The sequence below is a fragment of the Agelaius phoeniceus genome, chromosome 5 (genome assembly GCF_051311805.1).
Source record: "Agelaius phoeniceus isolate bAgePho1 chromosome 5, bAgePho1.hap1, whole genome shotgun sequence".
NCBI classification, from domain to species: domain Eukaryota; kingdom Metazoa; phylum Chordata; class Aves; order Passeriformes; family Icteridae; genus Agelaius; species Agelaius phoeniceus.
Window position 1 is genome coordinate 20,484,371 of NC_135269.1, and position 22,711 is coordinate 20,507,081.

General features: G+C 45.7%; 1 protein-coding gene across 7 annotated transcripts in view; it reads left to right on the forward strand.

Annotated features, from left to right (window-relative positions):
* Positions 1-1,507: 1,507 nt before the first annotated feature.
* Positions 1,508-22,711, forward strand: part of RFX4 (regulatory factor X4) — an 87,359-nt gene continuing 66,155 nt past the window's right edge. The window contains exons 1-2 of one of the 7 annotated variants that reach the window (XM_077178478.1): positions 1,508-1,682; positions 21,265-21,351. Coding sequence is in view for 4 of the 7 variants with exons in the window: in XM_077178481.1 (XP_077034596.1) it covers positions 2,215-2,257; positions 21,265-21,351 (130 nt within the window). In the remaining 3 variants the exon portion in view is untranslated. Of the gene's footprint in view, positions 1,683-1,765; positions 2,258-21,264; positions 21,352-22,711 lie in introns of those variants that run through there. The other 6 variants (XM_077178481.1, XM_077178475.1, XM_054631510.2 and 3 more) reach the window with 6 other exon arrangements.

Below are 22,711 nucleotides of genomic sequence, written 5' to 3' on the forward strand. Positions count from 1 at the left end.
TCCGCAGGGGCGTTTAGCAGCGGGGCTAAGCGTGTCCAGTCGCTGTGAGAGCGGGAGGCTCCCCGATAGGGGTGGTGTGGGCAAGGCGGCCAGGCCAGAGCCCCACGGGGGCGGCAGCCGGTGCCGGGCAGCCCCGAGGAGGGCGGGCCGGGGCCGATGGGTCCTTCTGGGTAAGGCCGGGGCGGCAGCAGGAGCCGCAGGCCGCGCCGTCGTGGGGAGGCAGCGTCGCAGAGCTCTGCCATGCCCGCCCCGTCGGGGCCCCGGTGCGGTGCCGCTTGGAGCAGAGCCAGCCCGGCGGCACCGAGTGCTGCGGGGAACGGAGAGATGGAAGTTTCCCGTCGGGATTGCTATGGCCGTCGGGAAGGAGCAGAGCCCCTGCGTTGGGTTGGAGTTATTTTTTGGTGGTGTAGAGGGCAGAGGGAGGAGAAGCATCAGCCACGAAGACGTTGCTCTCGCCTCGCAGGACACATCCCCGCGGCGGGCAGAACCTGTCGGCGTCCCCGCCGCCACTGCGAGGGCTTCTCCGCCGGCTGCGTACTCTATTTTGCATCGTCTCTCTCCGATATTATTTTTACTTAGTGCAGACTGGGGGCGTCCCCACGCCAAAACTCGGCCTGTGGGGGTGCGCAGCGGCCGCCCCGGTGCCCGCCCGGCCCGGCCCGCAGGGGCCGAGGTGCTCCGCCGGCTCCCCCGCCGCTGGCCCGCCTGGGGATGCGAAGGCACCGCGGAGCTTCCTCTTTAGCAACCTCGCCGCTTGTTTTGCTGTGTGGAGTTGGTGGTTTTGTTGTTTTTTTTTTTTTCCCCGACGGGGAGAGGGAAGGGGGTAGTCTGGGTGTAGGGAGGGGAGAGGGGGAGAAGAGTGGAAAACGTTGGCTCTGTCCATGGTCAAAGTAATTCAGCTATAATCCCCCTTTCTCTTCCTCTCCTGGAGCTCTATTCATATTCTAATCACAGCTTTTCCTTCCCTAAACCAGCCACTTTTATCAGAGCCTTAGCTTTGCACTTTTACTTCCACTTCCAGCACATACAACCGCACGCAGAATAAGCAACTTTTTCCAGCCTCTGAACTGCCCCACTCTCCCCCCGCAGTTCCACTAACCCGAAAAGGGAGACTCGCATCCTCGGACTAAAGCTGGGAGGCAACATCAGTTCGAAAATGCACCCGTTTAGTTCTTCAATTCTCTTGGCAATCGGGATCTCCCAGCCCCCTGCTTTCCGCCCAGTCCCATGGAAAGCTCTCCGGGTCAGCCGCTCTCCGCTGCCAGACAAGCCGGTGGCGAGCAGCCCCCACCCCGCCTTGCTCTCTCTCCCTGAGGCCCGGGGAAACGCACGAGAGTCCCTGCTGCAGGTCTGCAGTGCCAGCATCGCTTGCAGAGATACTGGCAACTTCTCTCTATCCTCACACCCCCTCTTTTCCACACACATCGCCTTTTTTTTTTTTTCTTTTATTTTCTTTTTTTTTTTTTCTCTCCAGTAAACTAAGCTTACAAGATATTTAGGAAGCTGTGCAGCTTCCAATGCCATGTGCCCGCGAAGGATCCTAACCTAGCGCCCACCGGGAGGAGGAGAAAGAGGAGGAGGAGGAGGGGAGCTCGGCCGCGCTGCACGCACACCCGGCAGCCCCAAAGAGCACAACCCCAAACCTACTGCCCGTTTGAAGATCTAAGCCAATTTTGATCTCGGTCTGTAATGAGCCAAGGACCTTGGGTGGGGGTTGGGGGAAGGAAAAGAGGAGTGGAAAGACGGCTGGAACTTTAAATAAGAAAAACGTTTCTAATGCTCTAATAGAAGAGGGAAGTCGAAGTGTTGGGATTGCGTAGATCTAAGGCCCCCCCTTTTTGGAGGAAAGCTTTTCTTATTCAAAACAGCATCACAATGGGCTTCACATTGAGCCTTGCCACATCCCCATCTGAGTAGCAGCCATTCATCAGGCTGGCTGGCCTATCAATGACATTTCTCCCATCAGGGCTTCTATAAAATGATGCTTTTTCCCATGAAACATCCGCAAACATTTTGACGGGTCTGGCTTTGCCCCGCTGGATTACGGAGTGTCCCTCTCTCCCGCTCTACACCCCCCCCCCCCCCAACTATCTGCCTCTGCCCTCTCTCCCCACCCCCTCGCCGCCACCCTGCTCCCTCTCCCCTGCGTATCTCTGAGATAGGGGCTCTGCACACCCCGGGACCTTGGGGCTCCCGTCCGTCCATGGGAAGAGCATGCATTGCGGGTTGCTGGAGGAACCCGATATGGACTCCACAGGTAAGTCCCCCCCGCAGGCAGCGGGCTCCTTTCGCCCGTTAGGGAGGACTTTTCAACTTGACCGTGGCGACGGGGGCGGCAGCGGGGGGAGCCGCCCGCCGCACCGGCCTCGCAGGCAAATGAGCCCGGGCGTGTGCGGGGCAGCGGGGTGCGGGGGACGCGGAGGGGGAGCTCTCGCTCCCGGGCTGGAGGAGCCCTATGGTTCCACTTGCAGATACGATGGAGCAGAGGGTGTTTTTTGGTTTGGTTTTTTTAATTTTTCTTTTTTCGCCCTTCATCACAGGCTGTCGGCCAGCAAACTAATTGCCTCTCCGCTTCTAGTTTTAGGCGCTCACTTAGGTTAGTGCAGCAACGAGGCGGGAAAACAGTTTGGGCGAGAAAACTGGGTTTGCTGGGGAAGATGGTTGGTGGGTTAGGGCAAGCCCAGCACCGAGGTCATCCTGTCCCGCGGGCAAAGTCGGGGCTGGGCCGATTCGGAGGGAAGGAAGTTTGGGGAAGTGCAGGGCTGGGTCTCTCTCCCCGCACGTCCAAAAGATGCTCTGGCCGGTTCTGTAACCGGGCGGGAGAACCGTGGCCGAAGTACCACCAGCGGGCGCCGCCAGCGGGGAGAAGCCCCGGCGGGAGGGGACCGGGACGGCCGCAGAGGCGAGGCCGCCCTCCCCGAGGGCCGCGGCCCGCGCTCCGCCACCCGACGGTCGCCTCTGCCGCCTGGCCCGGCCCGGGGGCGGCGGCGGGGGACGTGAGCCAGGCCCCAGGCCTAGGTCTTCCCGCTGTCAGCCGGCAGCCTCCCGAAACGACGGCCCCTGCTCTCCCGCTCCCTCCCGCCTCCCTGCCCGCGCTCCCGCGGTTTCCACCGCAGCCCCCGGGCTTCCGCCTGCCGAGGAGGGCGGGCGGGCGCCACAGTCACCTCTGAAAATTTCATTTATTTTATTAGCACAAGAGAACACCCCCTCCCTCCCTGCCTGCCCGCCCAGGCATTCCCCAGGCGGACAGCCCGCAGGTTAGTAGGGCTCAGCCCGGGAATGGCCCTCCCGCCGCCCGCTCCTGATCTATCCCGTCCCCTCCGGCAGCCGCTGCGCCGGCTGTGACCGCCGTGCTCAGCGGCGAGGTGGCCGCGGAGCTGAGCTGCCCCAACCCCGCAGAGGGATCCGGTCCCCTCCGCGCCTCCCCGACGGCCTCGGCAGGCCGCGTTCCCCCGCTCTTTCGGGGCCTCGCCGCTCCTTCCCGGCTCCTCCGGTGTTGCCGGCACTGTGCCGGTCAATCTGGTGCAGGTGGAGACGGGGCAAGGGTCCCGCTTCGGAACCGCTTCGCTCCGTGCCGCCACAAACCTGCGAAGGTCTTTCTCATCCCTAGTTCCCAAGGCGGCCGATGGGCTCTTTGTAAAATTTAAATATTGATTAAAAACAAGGACGAAAAGAGAGAAGGGAGGGGTGTTGCCCGACCCGGCTCGGCTGTTCCTGCAGCGGTCCGAGCGTGGAGCGCTCGATACACCGGGTAGGCTTGGCCCCTCACCGGCCACCGGCGACACCAGCTGGGTTTGGGCCACATTTGCTGCGGAGTCCCCGGGACAAAACCCAGACGAGCTGTTCTGGGGAGAAAGTGTTCGGCGGGGAAGGAATCGTTGAGTTCGGGTCAGAGCGTGTGCAGGAGCTAAGAGGATGTTAGACAAAGTTCTCTTGCCGTCCGGCGGCACTGCTAGGCGGGATTAAGGGGACTGCCGGCAACATCTCGTTGTCGAGAGGAACGGGCCTTTAGGGAAAGAAAAAAACCAAACCTAACAAAAAAAGCCTCGCATTTTCTGTCCCTCCTTTAAGAATTATCCGTTCTCGGGTTTAGCCGAGAGAAGGAAGTTCGTTTCCTAATTTCAGTAAGGTTGTAATAAGAGGCAGCATGATTGATTAAGATAATATTAATCAGAAAACACTTTAGTCTTGCTAAGCAGATGGCAAGAAAAGTGGAGCTTTGCAGTTGTCTCATTCAGACACCTTAACCTCCCTTTCACAGGACTTAATCCAATTAGCTTTTCTCCTGAGTTTCAGTTGTTATGTAAAGATCCTTTTGCATTGTGGAGAAATATGGCTTCATTGAAAAAAATCAGTCATGTTTTAATTCATCTTCAACAGATTTTCCCTAAACCACCGGGATTAAAAAAACCAAAACACCCGCAATTCTAATTTTAAGGCAGGGGAACGGTTTGGTTCCTTCACCTATCCCAACAGTGCCGTGTGTTTCCAAAGAGTTTAGTTCCCGTTCCTCTAACCTGTAGAGTGACCCGTGGGGGCTGTCACCAAGGCCAAAGGGCTTTCTGGCCGCCTGGGCTCCCGGAGAGCCCCCAACCCCAGGTGTCCGGCGGGACAGCGGCAGCGCACCCGCAGCAGCGCCCGGCCCCGACGGCCCAGCCCAGGCGCGGCGGGGCATGGCGAGGAGCTGCCCTCGGGGCTCTCCCGCGGCCCACACAGTAGGGTCACACGCCCTTGCCGACGGGTTTGTTATATGTTTCATCGCATGGTTTTTCCGCCGCCTTTAACCCCGTCAGTCGGCCGCCCGTCCCCGGGTGTAGTTTCTCAAGCTCGTAACTCCCCCGAGCCGGGCCAGGAGCCGTCGAGCCGCCGCCGGACTCCCCTTCGCTGTGGGGCACTAAGGGGTCATTCCGTGGGGATGTATCTGGCTTTGAGGCTTGCCCTGCGCTCGGCCCTGCCCTCACCTCGCTGCCCCGCCGGCACTCGACAGCTCCGTGCCCGCAAGCTGCCTTGGGACAGCGGCACCGCGCCCCGTCTCACCCCGGAGGAGTCGGGGCTGGCAAGAGGGCGGTGGCGGGCTGGGTGCTCGGGGCCAGCGCCCGGGGCTCCTCGAGGGGCGGCTGGAGCGGATGAGAGAAGCTTTGCGGGCGATCCCGAGCACTCATAGCGGCTTTCCTCCGCCGCAGCCCCCCCTAGTGACATCGGCAAGGTGAGTGCGGGGCGCTGCCGGCGGGGCACAGCCCTCGCCCTGCGGCCCGGCCCCGCGCCGTCCCGCAGGAGCCGTCCCGCGCAGGGGGATGCCGCCCGCTCGGGAGCGGCGTGCGGGTACGCGGGGCGCCGTGGATTTCCCGGGGGGCTGCCGAACTCCCTGCCCCGCGGCACCCCCGGGGAAGTTCCCGCCGCGCCGCTCAGGGAGCAGGAGCCCAAGGAAACAGAGGCGCGTTCTTGAAGCGTAACTTTCCTGCACAGCTCAGTAAATAGCCCTACTTATTTCTGTGTTGGAGCCAGGCAAAACCTCCGCTGGTTTTCAGGCACTAGATGGATGAGATCCTTGGGACTTGAAGCTGGGCCTTAGGAGCTGATCCAAAGCCCATTAAAAAGAGCAGAAAGCCTTTCAGTGCTGTCAAGGACGTCGGGATTAGGCTCTTAAAGCAGTTTGTTTGAACCACGAAAGGCTGCTTCCACTGCCTGTGTCGAAAACTTTGTGGCAGTGGCCAGATTTCAGTCTATCTTCTTATCAACATAGACAGGTGTTGCAGCAGTGGTGGGTGACCTTTGCTACGACCCGGCATATTAAGCATTGATTGAAGAGAATTAATGGCTTTCATATCCTGGTTCAATTAATGAAATCACCAGTATTGATACTAAATACTTGAATGCTAGTTGGGAATGGAGCTGTGACGTTTCAGAATGCATGTATGATGCTAAAGTGTGTGATCCTAGGTCCTGATTTGTTTAATCCAAGCAAATGGTTGATTTTGCTTCTGAAAACTGTTTGCTTTGCTTATTGCAACACAGTAAAGAGGAAGCTTGCTATTGGCTTTTTTCCTTTCCTTTCCTTTTTTTCATGCTTTTTTCATACTTTTTTATTCCAATAAGGAAAAAATCCGTTCTTTATGGTTTAGATTTTGTGTTTATAAAGGTTCTAACCTGCTGAGCAGTTAGGATGATCCAATGATTCTTTTGAATCCTAAATTTGATACCATATGGAGATGCAGAAGAAATACCACTGGTCTGTTATATAGTTGAACCTGAGTATTTGTCGTATGTAATTTTGTATCTTACAAGATTTTGCAAACTAAAGAAATGGAGCAGGGAAACAAAAAACAATAAAAAGTGTTTTCTGTGAGCTGCATAGTTTGTGTGGGCAATGTTTGCATGGCAGAGCCCAATTCCTGTCATCTCCCTCTGCCTTCAGCAGCGGCAGCAGAATAAGGATCTAAACCCAGGTCCTGTCACTGGATCAGGTCTTCATTTCTGAGGGGGTTTTAATAACTTTGTAAAATCTGTTGGGATTTTTTAGAGGTTTTGAAATGTGATGAAAATTACCTTGACCTAAGAAGTTCATCTTTTAAGTCTGACTCAGAGAAAAGAATGATTTTATGATTTACTTGTCTGCTAATGAATTAATTCTAAAATTCTTAGGGAGAGGCAATTGTGATATTTTTCACTGCTCTGTAATATTTACCTGCAGTAAAGATCTTTGAAAGGATGGAAAGAAAAAAGAACTAAAACAAGGTTTTGCATAAGAATAGCTATAGGAAACTTTCATTTATTTAAGTTGCAGGTTATGGTTTACAGTCCTCAAGATTTTGAGTGTAATACTCATTACAAAAGAGACTCTGGATTCTGACAATGGACTGTAAAGAAAACTGTAGCCTCAACTGGTCTATTTCAGGTGCACCTTTACTATAGTGAACATATATTGAGCAAAGATCTTCTCAAATGTAGAAGGGACCATTTTGTGCTAAGATACTTGTGATGCTGCTACAGCTGTCCCACAGAAAGTCATCAGAAGAGTATCCTGCTTCCATCAGGGTTGTTGGCTTGCTTGCCTTTAGAAAAGAAGGCTGATTTTCAGCTGGCAATGCACTGAATGTGCAGGCAAGGAAGAAGGTTAGCGTAGCTGGAAAATCTGCAGTGTCTCTGAATGTAAACACCTTTGCATTTTGCTAGCTTAATTTTCAGCTGGTTTGCAAGTTAGGACGGTCATAAAGAGGTGCATCCTCTGGAATACTATTTCCAAACATAGGATTTTGGTATAGCAAACTAAAGATCAAACCGTGGGATCACTGAAATCTACTTGGTGATGAAATTTTAGTACCTCTTCCCGTTCAAGATTTTTGAAGAGGTGGCCTATATACAGCTGGGGTTTGATTGATCATAACAATGCCTTGAGAGCAGTGGTGGGCTGTCATGTAACTAATACAAATATAAGGTCAGTCCTTTGGGGATAATTGATGACATTGGAGTACAAATAATTAGCTCAAAATTCTGAGAGTGCTGAGGTTTGTGAATTTCCTGAGTTCACGCTCTTGTCTGTTTCCCTGCATCTGTGCTGGATTTTCTATTTGTTTCATTGTGTGTGAAAATGAGTACCCGGTATGATCCCACCCTGCTGGAGCCCAGCATCCTGGCAGCTGAGGGGATTTGGTTGCTGACATACTGGTGAGGAAGATGGATAGTGTAAAGGCTATTCCATGGCTGAGCAATCCTATAGATAACAAGTGTAGGAAGGAAGAGTATGTGGCGATGATTAAGCCAGTGGAGGCCTATGCGGATTTTTTAGGATATCTGGACCACTGGCGTGTTTAATCACCTCTTTAGGATCCTGTAGAATTGTATATATGTGCCAGGGACTTTCTGGGAACTTTTAAAGTTAATACAATTTGCTGTTAGAGATGGGTCCTGATGCTGCAGTGGCTCTACAAGGGAAACACCTGTTGAAGTCCATGCGTGTGCCTGAGAGAGGGGAGATGCCCAGGGTTAGCATGTAATGATCCCTCCCCACAGCTGGAAATGTGTAATAACTTAATTGTAGCTATTTTACATGCATAACTAGTGGTACTGGCCCGTCTTAATTTACATTTATTTTTCTCTCAGGAGATTTGCAGCAAGAGTAGTTTAGTAGCTATGAAATACTAGCCAGTGTTAGAGATGGTGCGTAAAGTCAGCATCAGTCTTTCTTGCTTGCTGCAAGAGCTGTCTGCATATAAACACATGTTGAATTAAATGCTTTTGACCATTCTTCCCTTTATGATAAATTTGAAATCAGGAAAAAGTGGAGAGGGTTAAACAGAGCCTTGGTTCTCACTGCACCCAGTAAGAGAAAGCTCATTTGCAGCTTAATTTGCCTCAAGTCTGAAATGTGAAATGTGAGGCTCAGTGCTGTCTTGTTTCCTTCACTTCAGCTACAGTTAAGCACTTTGTTTTCTTTTATTGGTAAATGAACTTAATTTCTCTGAGATGGAAATTCTTACAGGAACCAAGGAGCTGATTCAAAGCTGTGAATGATATGTTCACAATTAATTAGCAGCTTATGCTGAGCATTTTTGAACAGGATACCAAATATTATCGTAAGAGCAAATCATATATTTCAGATAGCCAGAATATTCTCTGAATGACTGATTCCCTGAAACTTACAGCCCTGGGAATTAGAGGCATTCATTTCAGAGTAGTAGGCTGGGGACAAATGCTGGGATTTCATCTGTTCTCTAGACTGGCTGTAGTCACAGTCTGATGCTGCGATCATCACTCTGACAGATTTTATGCTGGAGCTTTGGGCACTCATGAACCCCATGGCAGAGACTGAAACAATTAAAACCACAAAATCCTCTTCTCTAGGGGCTTTCATTTCCTTGCTAAGAATGTATCTAGAAAAAAACTGATATTTGCCTGGAAGAAAGGACTCCAAGTTTCAAGTGTTAGAAATTACTGCCTTTTTTTTTAATTAAAGAATACTGTAAGTAGAAATACTTGTTGTCATTCACCTTCTCTTTCCTCTCTTTTTAAACTTCCACTCCTTAGAATTATACTATCAGACTCCTGTTTCTTCAGCTGGTTTGGCTACTTGGGGCAGGACTTAGAGATGTTCCTATTAAGGCAAGTAAAATTCATTAAATGAAAAATGTCTTATAAACAAATATAAGTTTGCAAATGAGATCTACAGGTCAACAAAGAAAAAAAAAAGGAGCTTTCTATTCTTGTAGAGGTCTGTATGTTGAGATCTAGCTTGTGCTATACTTGTAAAGCAATAAATCCCAGAAATGCAGTGACAAAGGAAATTTAAAAATAGTGAAAAAAGCAAAAAGTAGAAGTACCACTAAATACAATGTTAGAACCATTAATACACTCTTTTTTTTTTTTTTTTTCTTTCCTCCCTTCTAGAACCCTTTTTACTGCTAAACTATTTCAAGAGTGTTTGAACTACTTCAGCTACAGCTGAGGAAGGGAAATATGGAGGAAGAGCCCAGTTCATTAGTGGGGTCTCATGACTGGTCATCTGGTGCTGGGTGGAATCACCTGTGTTTCAGAGCCGGCTCCCCCATGGTGACAGCAATGCACACCTGATTCAAAAGACCTCACAAAACATCCTTTTTACTACTAAGGACACTTCAGTACCATATGACAAAGGTGCAATCTGCTGCAATCTGCTGCAAAAAAAATCAGGAGCTGTTTTAGATACCAAGCAGGAAAGGCTGTATGTTTTCCTAATACTTTAGGATCTTGCTGAAACAGACCATTTGTTGAATAAAATTCATGGTTGGTTGTAGAAAGTAGACAAAACCTTACCCTTCAAAAGGGAAAAAAATCCTCAACAACCTGCCTTGTGTGGTTCCCACCCTCATCTGACATTCAGTTTAAACACAAGCCTATGGCAGAATGTCCTAATTAAGCAAATGAGTGCTTAATGCTTCTAGGTACCCTACTTCTGGCTGTTGCTATCTCTGATGCTCAGAGGAAGGTAAAATCCTTCCTGTTCCTTTACTCCTTAAAAAGCTTAAGCAAAAGGGGAAACAGAAATTCTTGGCTGGTCCTTAAGGTGACAGTGGCCTGATAGACACCATAAAAAAAATACGGAGCAGAGCAATAAAAAAGTGGAGTCCTGGTCCCCAGGTGCTGTGTGTCAGGGCATGGCAGACCTGTGCTGCTCTGTGATGAAGGACACCTGCTCCTGCAGTGGGTGTTCCTGCGTTCGCAGGCTCATGTGGTGGTGGAGGGACTCACTTATCCCTCACCACAGCCCTTCAGCTCCAGCTCTCTGTCTGCCAGACCAGGCTAAGCAGCAGGATAGAGATTTGCTGGCTAACAAGCTTGGCACCCCAGGGCCACCAGGAAAGGAGCTGTGCCCAGTGCTGCACGTGAGACAGAGGTCCCACTGGGGACAACGTGATGAAAGAGCTGGAGCAGGAGCTCTTGGCAGTACAGGTCTGAAATGTGCACTTTGTGTAAGTAAAAGGCTGCTTCTTTTGGACCTCTTGGGGTTAAGGGTACAATCAATAATGTTTTTGTTTTCAAGGGAAATTTGGCCCTATGAGAGGCATAGTGCAAATGACCCATTTGCTAAACGATGTGTTGTGTTTGCACACCAGCCTCTGTCACAGCTTGGCCTCCTGGGTGTTCACTGTATGACAGCAAAATGTCTTAACTCAGAGGAGGAGAACTGAAGAGACTTCCAAGGTCCATGGCAGAACAAGGCAGCTGCCTGGTGGTGTTCACCCCATGCTCTGTGCAGGCTGAAAGCAGGGACTGTTCCCTGCTCTGCTCCTCTGTAAACTATGCCAGTGCTTTCTTTTTCCCAAGCAGTGGCAGTAGCACATCCTGCTGGTTGGACTGCCTGGCTAGCGCAGGTTTTCCCGAGCTGGGACTCACATTCCTATCCTAAATGTAGAGTCACGGGGACAATACTGGTTCAGGGGCCCCTCTAATGCAAACATTTTTTTAAAAATGAGTTGTGGTAGGGGCAGCAAATGGCCTCCATTGTAATGAGGTGGGTAGAAGCGGGGAGGACTGCGTTTACAGAGCAGTTTAATCACATGGATGGAGCAGTGTGTTCACCTCTCCTCCTTGCTGGGTCATTTCCACTTTGAGCTCTGCAAACAGACCATCTATTGAGCAGTTAGTATTCAGTGCTGAATATTCAATACTAGACTCTTGTTTTGGTGAGTCTTGGGCAAAAAAAGAAGGAGGAAAGAAGACTTCTCTTTTTTCTCATGTTCCCTCCCTGAGTTTGCTTTGCATATTGTTCAGGGGAGACTAGAGTCTTCTCAGAAGAGCCAGGCTCCTAGTTTTAAAAGCTCTGGTCTACTTTCATAGTACTTTGTAAAGGAAGGGAAGATAGTTTGGAAGGGATTAAATTCATACAAGGCTTACAAATCTGTAAGTCTAGGCACATCGGGACTTAGCAAAGACTTTTTGTCAACCGTATTTAGACTGTAAAGCTAACAGCATGAAATTAGTTCTGAAGGGTACCAATCTTTGTGGGGGGATGTTATGATGATTTATTAATGTCGTCTCTGCTAGTTTTGGTAGGCAGATACTCTCTGTGTTCATTCTGAGAGCAACAGCATTCATTTGTTTCTGTCTGGTGTGTCATATTTACCCACCAAATGGTTGTGAATGATGTCATGGCAGCATCCTTTGACAATAATGAGCTACAGATAGATATGGAGTAGATATTCATAAAGGGAGGAAAAGGGGTCACCATTTGAGTCAATGTAGCCTCTCTATATTTTAGTTCACACTCTTTTTCAGTCAAAGGATTGTCTCTTTCCTACTGCTGTGATTATGTCCTAACACCTGAGTCATGTATTCTGTGCACACTTGGGTCTGTCTTCTTATGTTCTTTCAGTCTGCTCGACTGGATGCTGTTTCTAATGAGAAATATTTACTGTAGCCTCATTCCTTTAGGAGCTGACCTCTTTTCTCCTGATTAAAAAAAGAAAAAAATTGAAAGTCTCTATAGTTACTTTCTTTTCTCCAATCCTTTATTTCTGACCATGCCTTTTTCTTTCTCATTCATTCTTTTTTTTCCTTTCTGTTTTCTTCTCACCTCCTTTCCAACAACCAGCCTTGCCACTCCTCTCTCTCCCCCCTGAGCCCCACAACTAGTGTTTTGTGTATCCCTCACCCACATCTCACATATTTTCATTTTGTTACCTTTGTGGGGCTGTCTTACTGATGTACTACTATCTCTGTGCCAAATTGGCCTGCCTGCTGGATTCATCAGCTCCTGAGGCAGAGAGAAGCATTTCATGGGTACTTGATGCAAATTCTGTTTCTTGAGCCATAGCTCTCCTGCTCAGCCAAATGATTCCAGCCCTGTGTAATAATGAAGCTGATCTAAATTAAGGATTTGAGAACTTCATGTCTTCTCATGCACACTAGTAAGCTGAGAGACCATGGCAGCAGCTGGGAATGTCTAACCTAGAAGCTTGGGAGAAGAGACTGCTGCAGGGTGGAAGAGATGGGAGAGGTACCTAGAATTTAAGGCCCTATGAGCTCACTTGTGTGTCTCATGTTAATAGCATAAGGAGTTAATGGAATCTGGGGCAAAAAGGGGCATCAATTGACTCTGAGCTTTTTTTCTGGAGAAGCATAGGTCTGGCAACGATCAAGAGACATGTATGCATTTCCTTGAAAGGGCGCATTGTAGTTAAATTGGAGACACTGATAGCCTTTCCATTGAGTTATGCAGCAGATCCTGATGGACCAAGGAGTCATAACACATCCTGCTGGGGAAGCATGAGGGCACATTTTGCTGTCTGCAGGGTTGGTGCTTGGAAGGCACATGATGTGTGTGATGATCTTACTGATGAAAAGATTGGCAGCATGTTGCACAACCATGTAAGTTAAAGTTCAGCACTGGGAGAGCTGAATTGGTCAGTTACTGGTGTCACTAAGGGAATGTGAGGAAATGTCACCGCACTGAAATCGGACCAAGTGAGGTTTGCTTTTCTGCTAAATGAGGAATGGCTTTGATGAAGCAAGAACCAAGCAGCCATTACTGGTCTGGTGAAACTTACTCTTCAAAATGAAACAGTAGATAGCATCTGTGTGTGACTGGGAGAGGGAAAGGGCTACTTCTAATTAACATGCATATTGAGTTGGAAATGCAATAGCAATGTGCTGTGTGATTCCAGAGAAGGGGGCAGATAGGAGTTCCTTATTTGATCCAGGGTATAGGCTGCCCTAAACACCAGAATCATTATTCAGAAACATCTTGTATTATAGGGCTTCTGGGGGTGTTTTATCTGCATTTAGGGTGCACCTTCATAACAAGGAATATTGTTGCCAGAATACTTAAATGAAAGAAACATTCAGATGAACTTCTGCACAGTGCACAGCATAAGAATAGCACATCTCATAAATTCCAGCTTTTCTGCCCAAGTATTCTGGAGGAGTTAAAAATTATTAACTGTGGTGCTTTTTGTTATTAGTTTAAGTAGGTCAATTTTTAATATATTTTATCAAATAGTTTAGCAGAAAATCAATACTGGGAGTGAAGATCTGGCTAAACAAAACAAAAGAGCTCTCTCACATGCAAGAGAGTTATTCTTTGCATTCTTATGATATCATGGAGAATCTTCACAATGCTTTTTCAGAATCATAAGACAAAAAAGAGAACAAAAACATTCCTGCCAACATCTACAATGTGCCCTGGACCAATGTCCATTAACCCTGAAATAGATCCAATAGAATTGTATGCCAAGAAATAAGAACAAAAGGACTGCAACAAGAGTGCCTGACATTTTCCCCTGTTGGAAATGAAGTAAAAAGTTAGATTAGCAAACAAAACACTGAAGTATCTGGCAGCTTGTAAGGGTAGCAGCTCTGCCATCTGCACCAAGGCCATGTGTCACTGTCATCCCTGAGGAGCAGGTCTCTTGGAAGAGCAGAAGATGGGTGTGCAGGACCAAGAAGGACACTGGCATGATTTCCTGTGGAGCTTGAAAATGTTACTGACAGCTAGCATGCACTGACTGAAGGGTGTGTGCCTTGCCAGCTGATGGCACCGAATGAGGCAGCAAGGAGCAGGTCCCCCTTGATGGTTAGAAAGGAGCTGGTTTGTGAACTAGGAGTGTCTATGTGCTGAGGCAGTTACAGGGAACAGCAGCTGGATAGTGACCCTTTTATGGTCTCAGAAACCTTTCATTTGGCAGTGGAGAGGAGGAACGTTTTGATTACATCATCTATGAAAACCTAAGTCTTAGAAAACTACTGTGTGATTGGCTGTCCCTAGTAGCTTGTTCTGCTTGATTTTAGTAGATTTTGGTAAGTTCAATGCCCTCAATGGGAGCCAGTGGCTGCCAAGCCCTGTCGTGTCACAGACACACTTATTCATAACAATGTGCTGAGGCTAAGCAAGATCTTGTTTAGGTCTTGCTTTTGCAGTACACTGAGGCTTTGTAGATGACGTGATTTTTGTTTGCTTTCTTTCAAGCAGTGTGTTGCTTGAAATGCGCTGCTGTAACCAACCTGCACAGCACTCCAGCAGCACTTCTCAGGTGGCAGATGTGCCTGTAACCAGCGGTGCTGTGCTGCAAGGTGTGAGAGAGATACAGAACATGAATCCTGCTTCTGCTCAGGCCGGATGTTGTATACAGCAGGTACTAGAATAGGTGTTTAGTAGTTTGAGGGTCAGACTTCAGGTTTATCTCCTGATCACTACTCCTGAGAGAAAGGGATCATCTCTTTCGCCTTTAAGGGACTGTGATTTGTCTTATAAGCTATGGCCAATTGCTCCAAAACATTGAAGTGTTACAAAGTGAAGTCTTCACTTGCATTTGTCAAAATATTACATGCACTGGCTCATTTTTCCTTACTTTCATTCAGATAGCATTTAGAAATTAGATTTTCAGCACACTAAGGGATGGCTGAAGCAGGCAGGCTACTCAGACTTTATGAATTTTACAGATGTAGAGGTTAGAAGTTCTCTGTCTGCAGCAATGATGCAACATGGAGAGCATGAACAGAGTTTTTGGAGTGTTGGCATGTCTCAGACCATGTTCAGCAAGATCAGCTCTGCAGAGAAAAGCTCAATGAATCTTGCAAACCTCAGCACTTACTCTGAAACAGACAACAGAAGACACTGTCAGGGCAGTGATGGTTTCATTAATAAGAAAAGATATAGAATATCATCCCATCAACTCTTCTGTTGGTACCATGGGCTATCAAAATGGAAACGGGAGGTTCTATGACCTTCAGTCAGCCTCTTGAGCTTTTGAGTTACTGTGTTTACCTGCTAAATCTCCTGTTAGCAACCACTTTCTCTTGTGGTTACAGATCAGATGAGCAGCTAGACAGTGTTGCTGGCCAGCTTGGTACTGAGACACTTGGCAAAGAGATACTGCAGGAAGAGATAAGTAACTCTTCCCTCTGAGAACATCAAACAACTCAGAGGGGTGCTAAGACTGTATGCATGAGAGGAGTTCCTCTTCTGTCACTGGAACTGTAAAATTGAGACTGTCCTCACTGCTAAATAGTAATTTTTCCATCAGGTCCTCTTATAAATGCACTACGATTTGCTAGTTCCTTTATATTTGCATTATTACTTTTAGATACCTTTTCTCACAGTTACTCACAACTTTTTTTTTTTTTTTTTTTTTTAATTTGCCTCGAGAAATGGGCAAAAAATTACAAGAGCAATCATGAATAAAGATAAGGAGCTGGACTGTTGCAGCTGTGCCATCCAAGTTAGTATATAGCACAAGAAGTGGTTTGGGTCCTATCAAATCTTATATTCTTATTCCAGTGATAACTCTATTTCAGTGACATGCAAACTCATGTGGAAGAAGAGCTGGTCTGTGTTCAGCTCCCTAAATAAATTGTCATGCTTTTTGGTGACTTAAAAATTTGGAATATGAGAGCCAGTCTAGAGCTGAAAGCACATAAGAGGGCTTTTCATGCAATTGCTATGGCTTTGGTGAAATAAATGGTTGTGCAAATTTTGTCATTATCAAAGCCTTGGCTGTGTCTCTAGGACATGGGGATTCTCATCTCATACACTTTCAAAAAATTAGTGATTCCCAATTATGCCAGTGCTGTGACCACACATGGATCAGAGGATATGGCATAACTGGAAAACCAGTACTGTATATACTGTGTAGGGAATGAGGTGAGCAAAATGCAGCTCAGATTAGGGGGCCACAGAGCTTTGTTCTGCCCATAAACCCTCCTTCTCTCCCTTCAGGGCATACACACATGCCCACAGGGCTGTAGCCAGCAGCTCTGGGTATGCTCAGTTCCAAGCTGTGTGGCATAGCCCCCCATCGCCTGTGGCCACAGCGGTTCCCAAAGGTCAGAAGAGGCTGTGATTACAGGTGGTGCTGTTACTGCAGCTACTCCTGACCCTCCTGGCAGGACAGCAGGAGCAGAAGCCATTGTGGCTGTGTTTAGATCCATCTCTTCTTCTCTGCAGAGAGGAACCTGAGTGGCTCTTGCCCTGCTCTTGCTACAGCATGCCCATGTGGGAGTAATGAGTGCTGTGGGCTGCAAATACAGGTAGCTAATAACTATTACAGAAACAGGGAGTAATTATCTCATTAAATCTACTGGCAGTACACAGGCTCCTCTGCTGCATCACCTCAACTCAGGCTCTGGAGGAGAAGCCTTTCAAAGATGTGTTCCAGAAGCAAGCTTTTACTTCTGAAGGAGATAAAATGTCAAAATAATTTGTTAAAGATAAATTTCAAGAACATTTCTGCTTCTTATTTCTGATACTCCATGAAAGTTCCTGCCCCTAAACATCTCTTGCATATTTCTGTCTCAGAGCTCCCAAGCCGACCTCCCCAGCTCAATCTTTGAAATACCATACAATTAAAAATACGCTGTTTGTTGAAAAGAAGTGGCTTGGTAGGGATAGGGTGAAGCTACACCTTCTGCTCTGCCTGCTTTTGAAAACAAATTCAGTTTAAACTTCTCTTGGTAAAAGTGTGGCACATGGAATGGAAGTGAAATACTCTGATGCTTGAGTCTCAGTGGATGTGCCAGCTTTAGAAAGATTGGGATCAAAAAGAGAAGAGGCAAAAATAGGGGCAGAAAGAGTTCCATAGTTATTTTAAATTCATCTTTCAGCATTTAATTTTGAACAATTTCTAATTTTTTTGTTGGTGTAATAGTAACTTATTCTGTCACAATATTTACACTGGGAAAATTATTGTAATTTGAATAATGGTCTCCTTTCCCTCATGTAGGAAGACCACAGCAGATACAGTGTATTTGCATTTAGTGGTATGCAAAATTGTATAACAAAAATTTTAAGGCTGAGGAACACAGTTGTGTGTTTCACTACAGTTCACTCTTGACCTGTGCAAAATTAAATAGTTGCTATGATATTTGAAGATGGATCCTCAAAATTCCATTAAAAACATTATTTTCTTTCTTTGCTAGTAAGATTATGATAGTTTCCATACTGTGACACAGTTATGAGTAAGTGACTATATTTTACTATTAGCTATTCCTAATCTGTTATTTTGCTTTTTCACTAATGCTGATCCTTGTTTCAGTACAATTGAGGGTACAGTGTGCTGGGACTCCTGATGGGAAGGAGTCCTAGAGGGGGAGAGGAAATGCCTTAAGGCTTGATGCACTAAAAACGCAGTGAGTAAAAATATGGCCTGTATTAGGATGTAGTTTCTTTTGTTCTCACAAACACTTCCCATTGGAAATTTTGGGTTTCTCATCTTGTGTTAACGATTCATCATTGTTATCAGGTCTGATATGCACTTCTGCTTAGTTGCTGCCTGAACTCTCCATCACTGTAAGTTTTCCTGCTGTGAAATCCTGCCTGTGAAAACTAAGGTTCAAGTGCAATAATTAAGCTTTAATTGCAAAAAAAGTTCCATCCCACATGACTCAATGCATATTTAGAACAGTAGTGTCATGCGGTTGGTGCCAGCCTTGGGATGGAACCACAGCCTGGAGACACCAGAGCTTCCCCATGGGCCTTTTCTTGCTGGGACAGGCACACCCACGTGTCATGAGGACAAGAACATTCAACATGTAGAGGGAACCCAGTGTGTTCCTTAGGCCTGGAACAAGATCTAATGTTATTAACTCTGAAAGACCTTATAAAAGTCAAGCTTAATTTTGAGTTTTGATTTTGTTTGCTCTGCCTCTTTCTCCTTTTGTTTTATTTTGGGCAGGTGTTACTGTGCCTGGGATCTGTGGGCTGATGGGACTATTTAAAATTTTATCAAAACTGTAGTTGTGTTTTCTCTTAATACCTGAAGACACTGTTATTAATATTGGGAGTTAAAAGCCTTGTAAAAATGCCAACAGTAGAAAAATAGCTAGTTATTAAATGAAATTACTAAATGAAGTTAGTAAATGAAGTTAATATTAGAATATTTATTTATTTATACTTGCATAATTTGCTTTATGAGATAATACAGCTTTTAAATAGTTGGTTTTGTCACATTTTGTCATCTGCCAAATAATTTGACAAATTTGCCATAAACTCCCTGACATTTTTGCTCAAAAGAGTTAGTTTTCTTCATTCTTTGCTGCCAGACAAGTCGTGTATCTTTTCAGGCCTGAAGAATTTCTATCAGCTATTTAAATGCAAAGCCACAAAGGGAAAGCCAGACTCAGGCTGCAGCAGGCTGAACTGGGGTGATTCAGGACCAAAGGAGCTGCAGCACATAATTAAACTGTAACTGCACCATGCTCCAGGCTTTATACGTGGCAGTGTAAACTGGCCGGTTTTCCTGTCAAAAAGGGGAATGTGCGCAGCTATCACAGACACTGCGTGAACGAGGATTATGAAAATGGTTATGGAGTGACACTTAAAAAGTTGGGGTTTTTTTCGTACTACTTAGGCAGGGAATTTGACTAAAGATGGCTGCTGGCAGTTCTCTGCTGCCGAGGGAAGAGGATGCATCCCAGCTTCCCAGCTCTCAGTGCCGGCAGGAAAAGAAAAGGGCAGAGCTGGGCATTGGTCTCCCCTTGGTGCTAATGGCAGCCGCCTTTGCTTTTACTCCCTGCAGCTGGGCTCAGAGCCAAGGGAATTATATACAGCCATGGCTGTGTGCTGAAAGGAGGAGGTAGGGTAATCTTTCCCAAGGCTTCTTGCACCTCTCTCTGATGTTGCTCTCAGCAGCAAGTTTCTCTTCACCTGTGAGACAGCTCACAGTACTAATATAGGACTGGGAAGATGCTGTGAGCTCATTTTTAGGGCAGTAAAAGAAATCTGGCAGAAAGCAGCCATATTCTTGTGTTGGCCCTCAGACAAGGAGGTGATACGTCCCCACCCCATGCAGTTGAGCAGCACAACCAGGGAAAGTCTCCAAGTTGGAGCTGCCGCCGGCTTGTGGGTTTGTAACTGAGCAGGGGCTGATTTCACAGCACGGGCCCTGCTGGCAGGTTTTATATCATGGTGTCAGCAGTCTTACAGTGATTTTTAAACAAGGCTGTGTTGAATTTGATGGAAGAAGAAATATCCTTTAAAAATCTATTGCCAACAAGTGGATTTTTGATGGTTTTCAGAGAAAGTACCTTAAGGGAGCAGGCTGTGAGGCTTCTTAGGCACAAGTGTGATGGTGAATGAGGAAGATGCACGCAGAGATATCTTGGTGGTGAATGAGGAAGATGCACGCAGGATTGGTGAGGGCAGCACTGCAGCATGTTCCTACTGTGAATAACTGGGGAGGGGAATAGCCTGGAGCTGCCACAACACTTTCTGAAAACCACAAGCACACAAAGCAACAGTACCTGGAGTCCTGTGGCAAGGCCTGCAAATTAGCTCTGAAGGGTTCTCTGCATACCCTTTCTGAGATTCTGCACAGGTGCCATTGCCCTTTTGTTTACATGGCAGTAGAGGAGATGTGTTCAGAGGAATATGCACAGGTTTATACAACTGCCTGGGTTTAAAAAGCATTTTTTCCTGCAGAATGTATTTGGCCATGACCATTTGTTTGTTTACTGGCATCTAGTACTGAAATTAGGTCATACCAACTTTTATCTTCTGTAAACCAGATGGGCAGCTTTCCCAAGGTGCTGGGTTCCTGCTTTCCCTTCAAGCCTGCTGCTGTGATGGGCTTTTGCTGGCTGGCAGACTACTGCCTATGCTGTGCAGGTAGCTTGGTGGCTGGTGGGGGGGGGGGGGGGGGGCTTATGGAAAGGAATCTGGAGCCATTTCCATGTTTTTGAAGGTGTTTCTGGCTCTGGCAGTTTGCTGACAGCGAGGCCTGTTTCCCCTTGTTTCTTGTGTATCTCTTCACTCAGTGGAGTTGTTTTCTGTCATAACTTGCAGGCTTGCCTTGCAGACTTCCATCTATCCTCCTTTTTCTTGCTTTGACCATAGGGAGTTCTCTGAGCATAAACTCGTTTCTGCCCATGTTCACACCCTTGAAAAATAATCTTTTGAGGGAGATCAGTTTATTGTAGCAATACCTAGGGATTTAGACAAACTCAAGAACTCATATTTCATACTTTGTCCAAGGAAACACATAAGAAGGTGTAAGTTTTGCCCTGAAGACCTGTAACAGTATATTCTGCTGAGCCTGGTGCATCCTCTAAAGTCATCAGGGGACATAAGTTATAGCTTCCAGGAAGAACAGTGGATTCAAATCAATGTAATGCTGTAGGTAACTCATCTGACTGGTGGGAATGTATTGAAAAACAGGGAGGAACAGGAGTGGTTTCATTTGCACTGTGGGGTGACAAAGGTTTGAGCAGCTCAGCAGCTGCTGACTTGCTACATTGGACTTGTACCAGTGAGGAAAAGATAGTGCCTGGGACTCCACCAGTGTGAATGAAGTTGTAGGACTGGGCTTCACAGAGCACCGTTTGATCCTCAATTTAACCAAATTCACATGAATTATTGATTTTTTACCTGGTAAGATTTCTTCCAAAACCAGAAGGAATACTCGAGGATATAAGCCTTTGCCAGACTAAGACTTGAAAACTAGTGTGATTTCCATGTTTAATTTGATTTTTATTTTTTAATGTATCATGTGATGGGGGACAGAATATCCTGAGGACCTTTATTTTGTACACAGAAGTGTTTCAGCCTCTGTAGTTCAAAAGCAAAAAAAAAAAAAAACAAACCAAAAAAAAACCCCAAAAAATGAAGCTAGAAAGCAACAGCTAAGTTTAAAAGCAAGAAAGATTTTTCTTGCTAAATATCCTCAGACCGAGCATATTTTAATACAAATGTTCAAGATCATAATCTGTTGAATGCTGACATTTTATTTAGATTTATCTGTTGCAAGTTTATATTTTGTGCAAAGACAAACAAAAGAGCATATTTTATTATTTTTGCAGAGAGTTGGATTGAACGATGTCTCAATGAAAGTGAAAACAAACGTTATTCCAGTCACACCTCTCTGGGGAATGTTTCTAATGATGAAAGTAAGTAACTTGTCATTCATTTAAAGTGAGTGTGAACATGTCCGAGTGCTCATTTCCTGCTATATAAGTTGCTACAGCTCGATTAAATTTTTAGTACTGTGTATTTTAAGGAGTCTACTCACTTGACATACTCAATAGTTTTATAGTATGTAATCTTTTTTTCTGGGATATTTACATTTTTTGAAAGGAAATAGTACTGTTTATTGGTTAAAACAATCAGAAGAATTTGTGTGTCACTGAATAAAGGTTGAATGACCACTAAAATGTGCTGTTAGGATCAGCTTAGAAGAAAAACCACCTGTTTTGCTTTTCATTGGTGAACACCTTGTGGTCAAAATATGTGGGAAAAATGTGCTGTTTTCCAATACTACTATATCAGAACATAAATTGAAAAAATATTTCCATTTAAGAATTAAACAATTGTGAGATTAAAAAATCACTTACTAAAACATGATATTGTTTTCTTTTTAGTCAGAGAGGGAAAAAATTTATTAATCTATCTGATTTTAAATCAAGTATTTTTTTGTCTTTTCTAGTGATAGCAATTTTAGATCTTGATTTTTAACGATAGCAGGTAATCAAAATAATTTCAAAGTAGTTTAAAACAACCTTTTTTTGTTTTTAAAATTGCAAGACAATTTCTAGCCTACCATTTAGTTTTCCCTGTTTATGTAATTTCTATTCTGCTTAATTTGCCTAAAGCAAAATACTCTCCATGTTACTTTTCATCTCCAGAATTCATATATTCACATTACAAGATATTAATGCAGATGGAATTCTCTAATCCAGTAACTAGTAATTTACATTTTGTAAATATGTGTTTTAAAAGTGTATTTTAAATAACTTCATTGCTGCAGTTCCCTTTTACTTTTTTTTTTTTTCCATTTTAAGAGAATTATTTATTTTGACATTGTGGTAAAACTACATGCCTGGTAGCACAATATTGTAATTGATCATGAAATTTGCTGTATTGGGGCCTTACTCTCATTTGTCTAGGGATATATTTGAGGGAATATTTCTGAAGGAGAAGGAAGATGTTAGTAGAAAAATGGTATTTATTCATGACTCACAAGCTAAGAACCATGCACAAGAATCTTTAAAAATTGACAATGAAACTTGGAGAGGTTTGGGGTTTTCTGTTTTTAAAAATTAAGGAGTAGAAATTAATTTATCTTTAAAAATTATTGTGGATTATAGTGAAAATAAAATCAGCAGCTTGTCATTTTGAATCTTATGAGAACCTGTGAGATACACAAAGTTCATTTCACTCTGACGCTACTGAGAAAGTGATGGAAGGAATCTGTAATGAATAAGATGTGTCTTCAGACTCTGCATAGAGTCAGAATTCAGGATTGTTAAA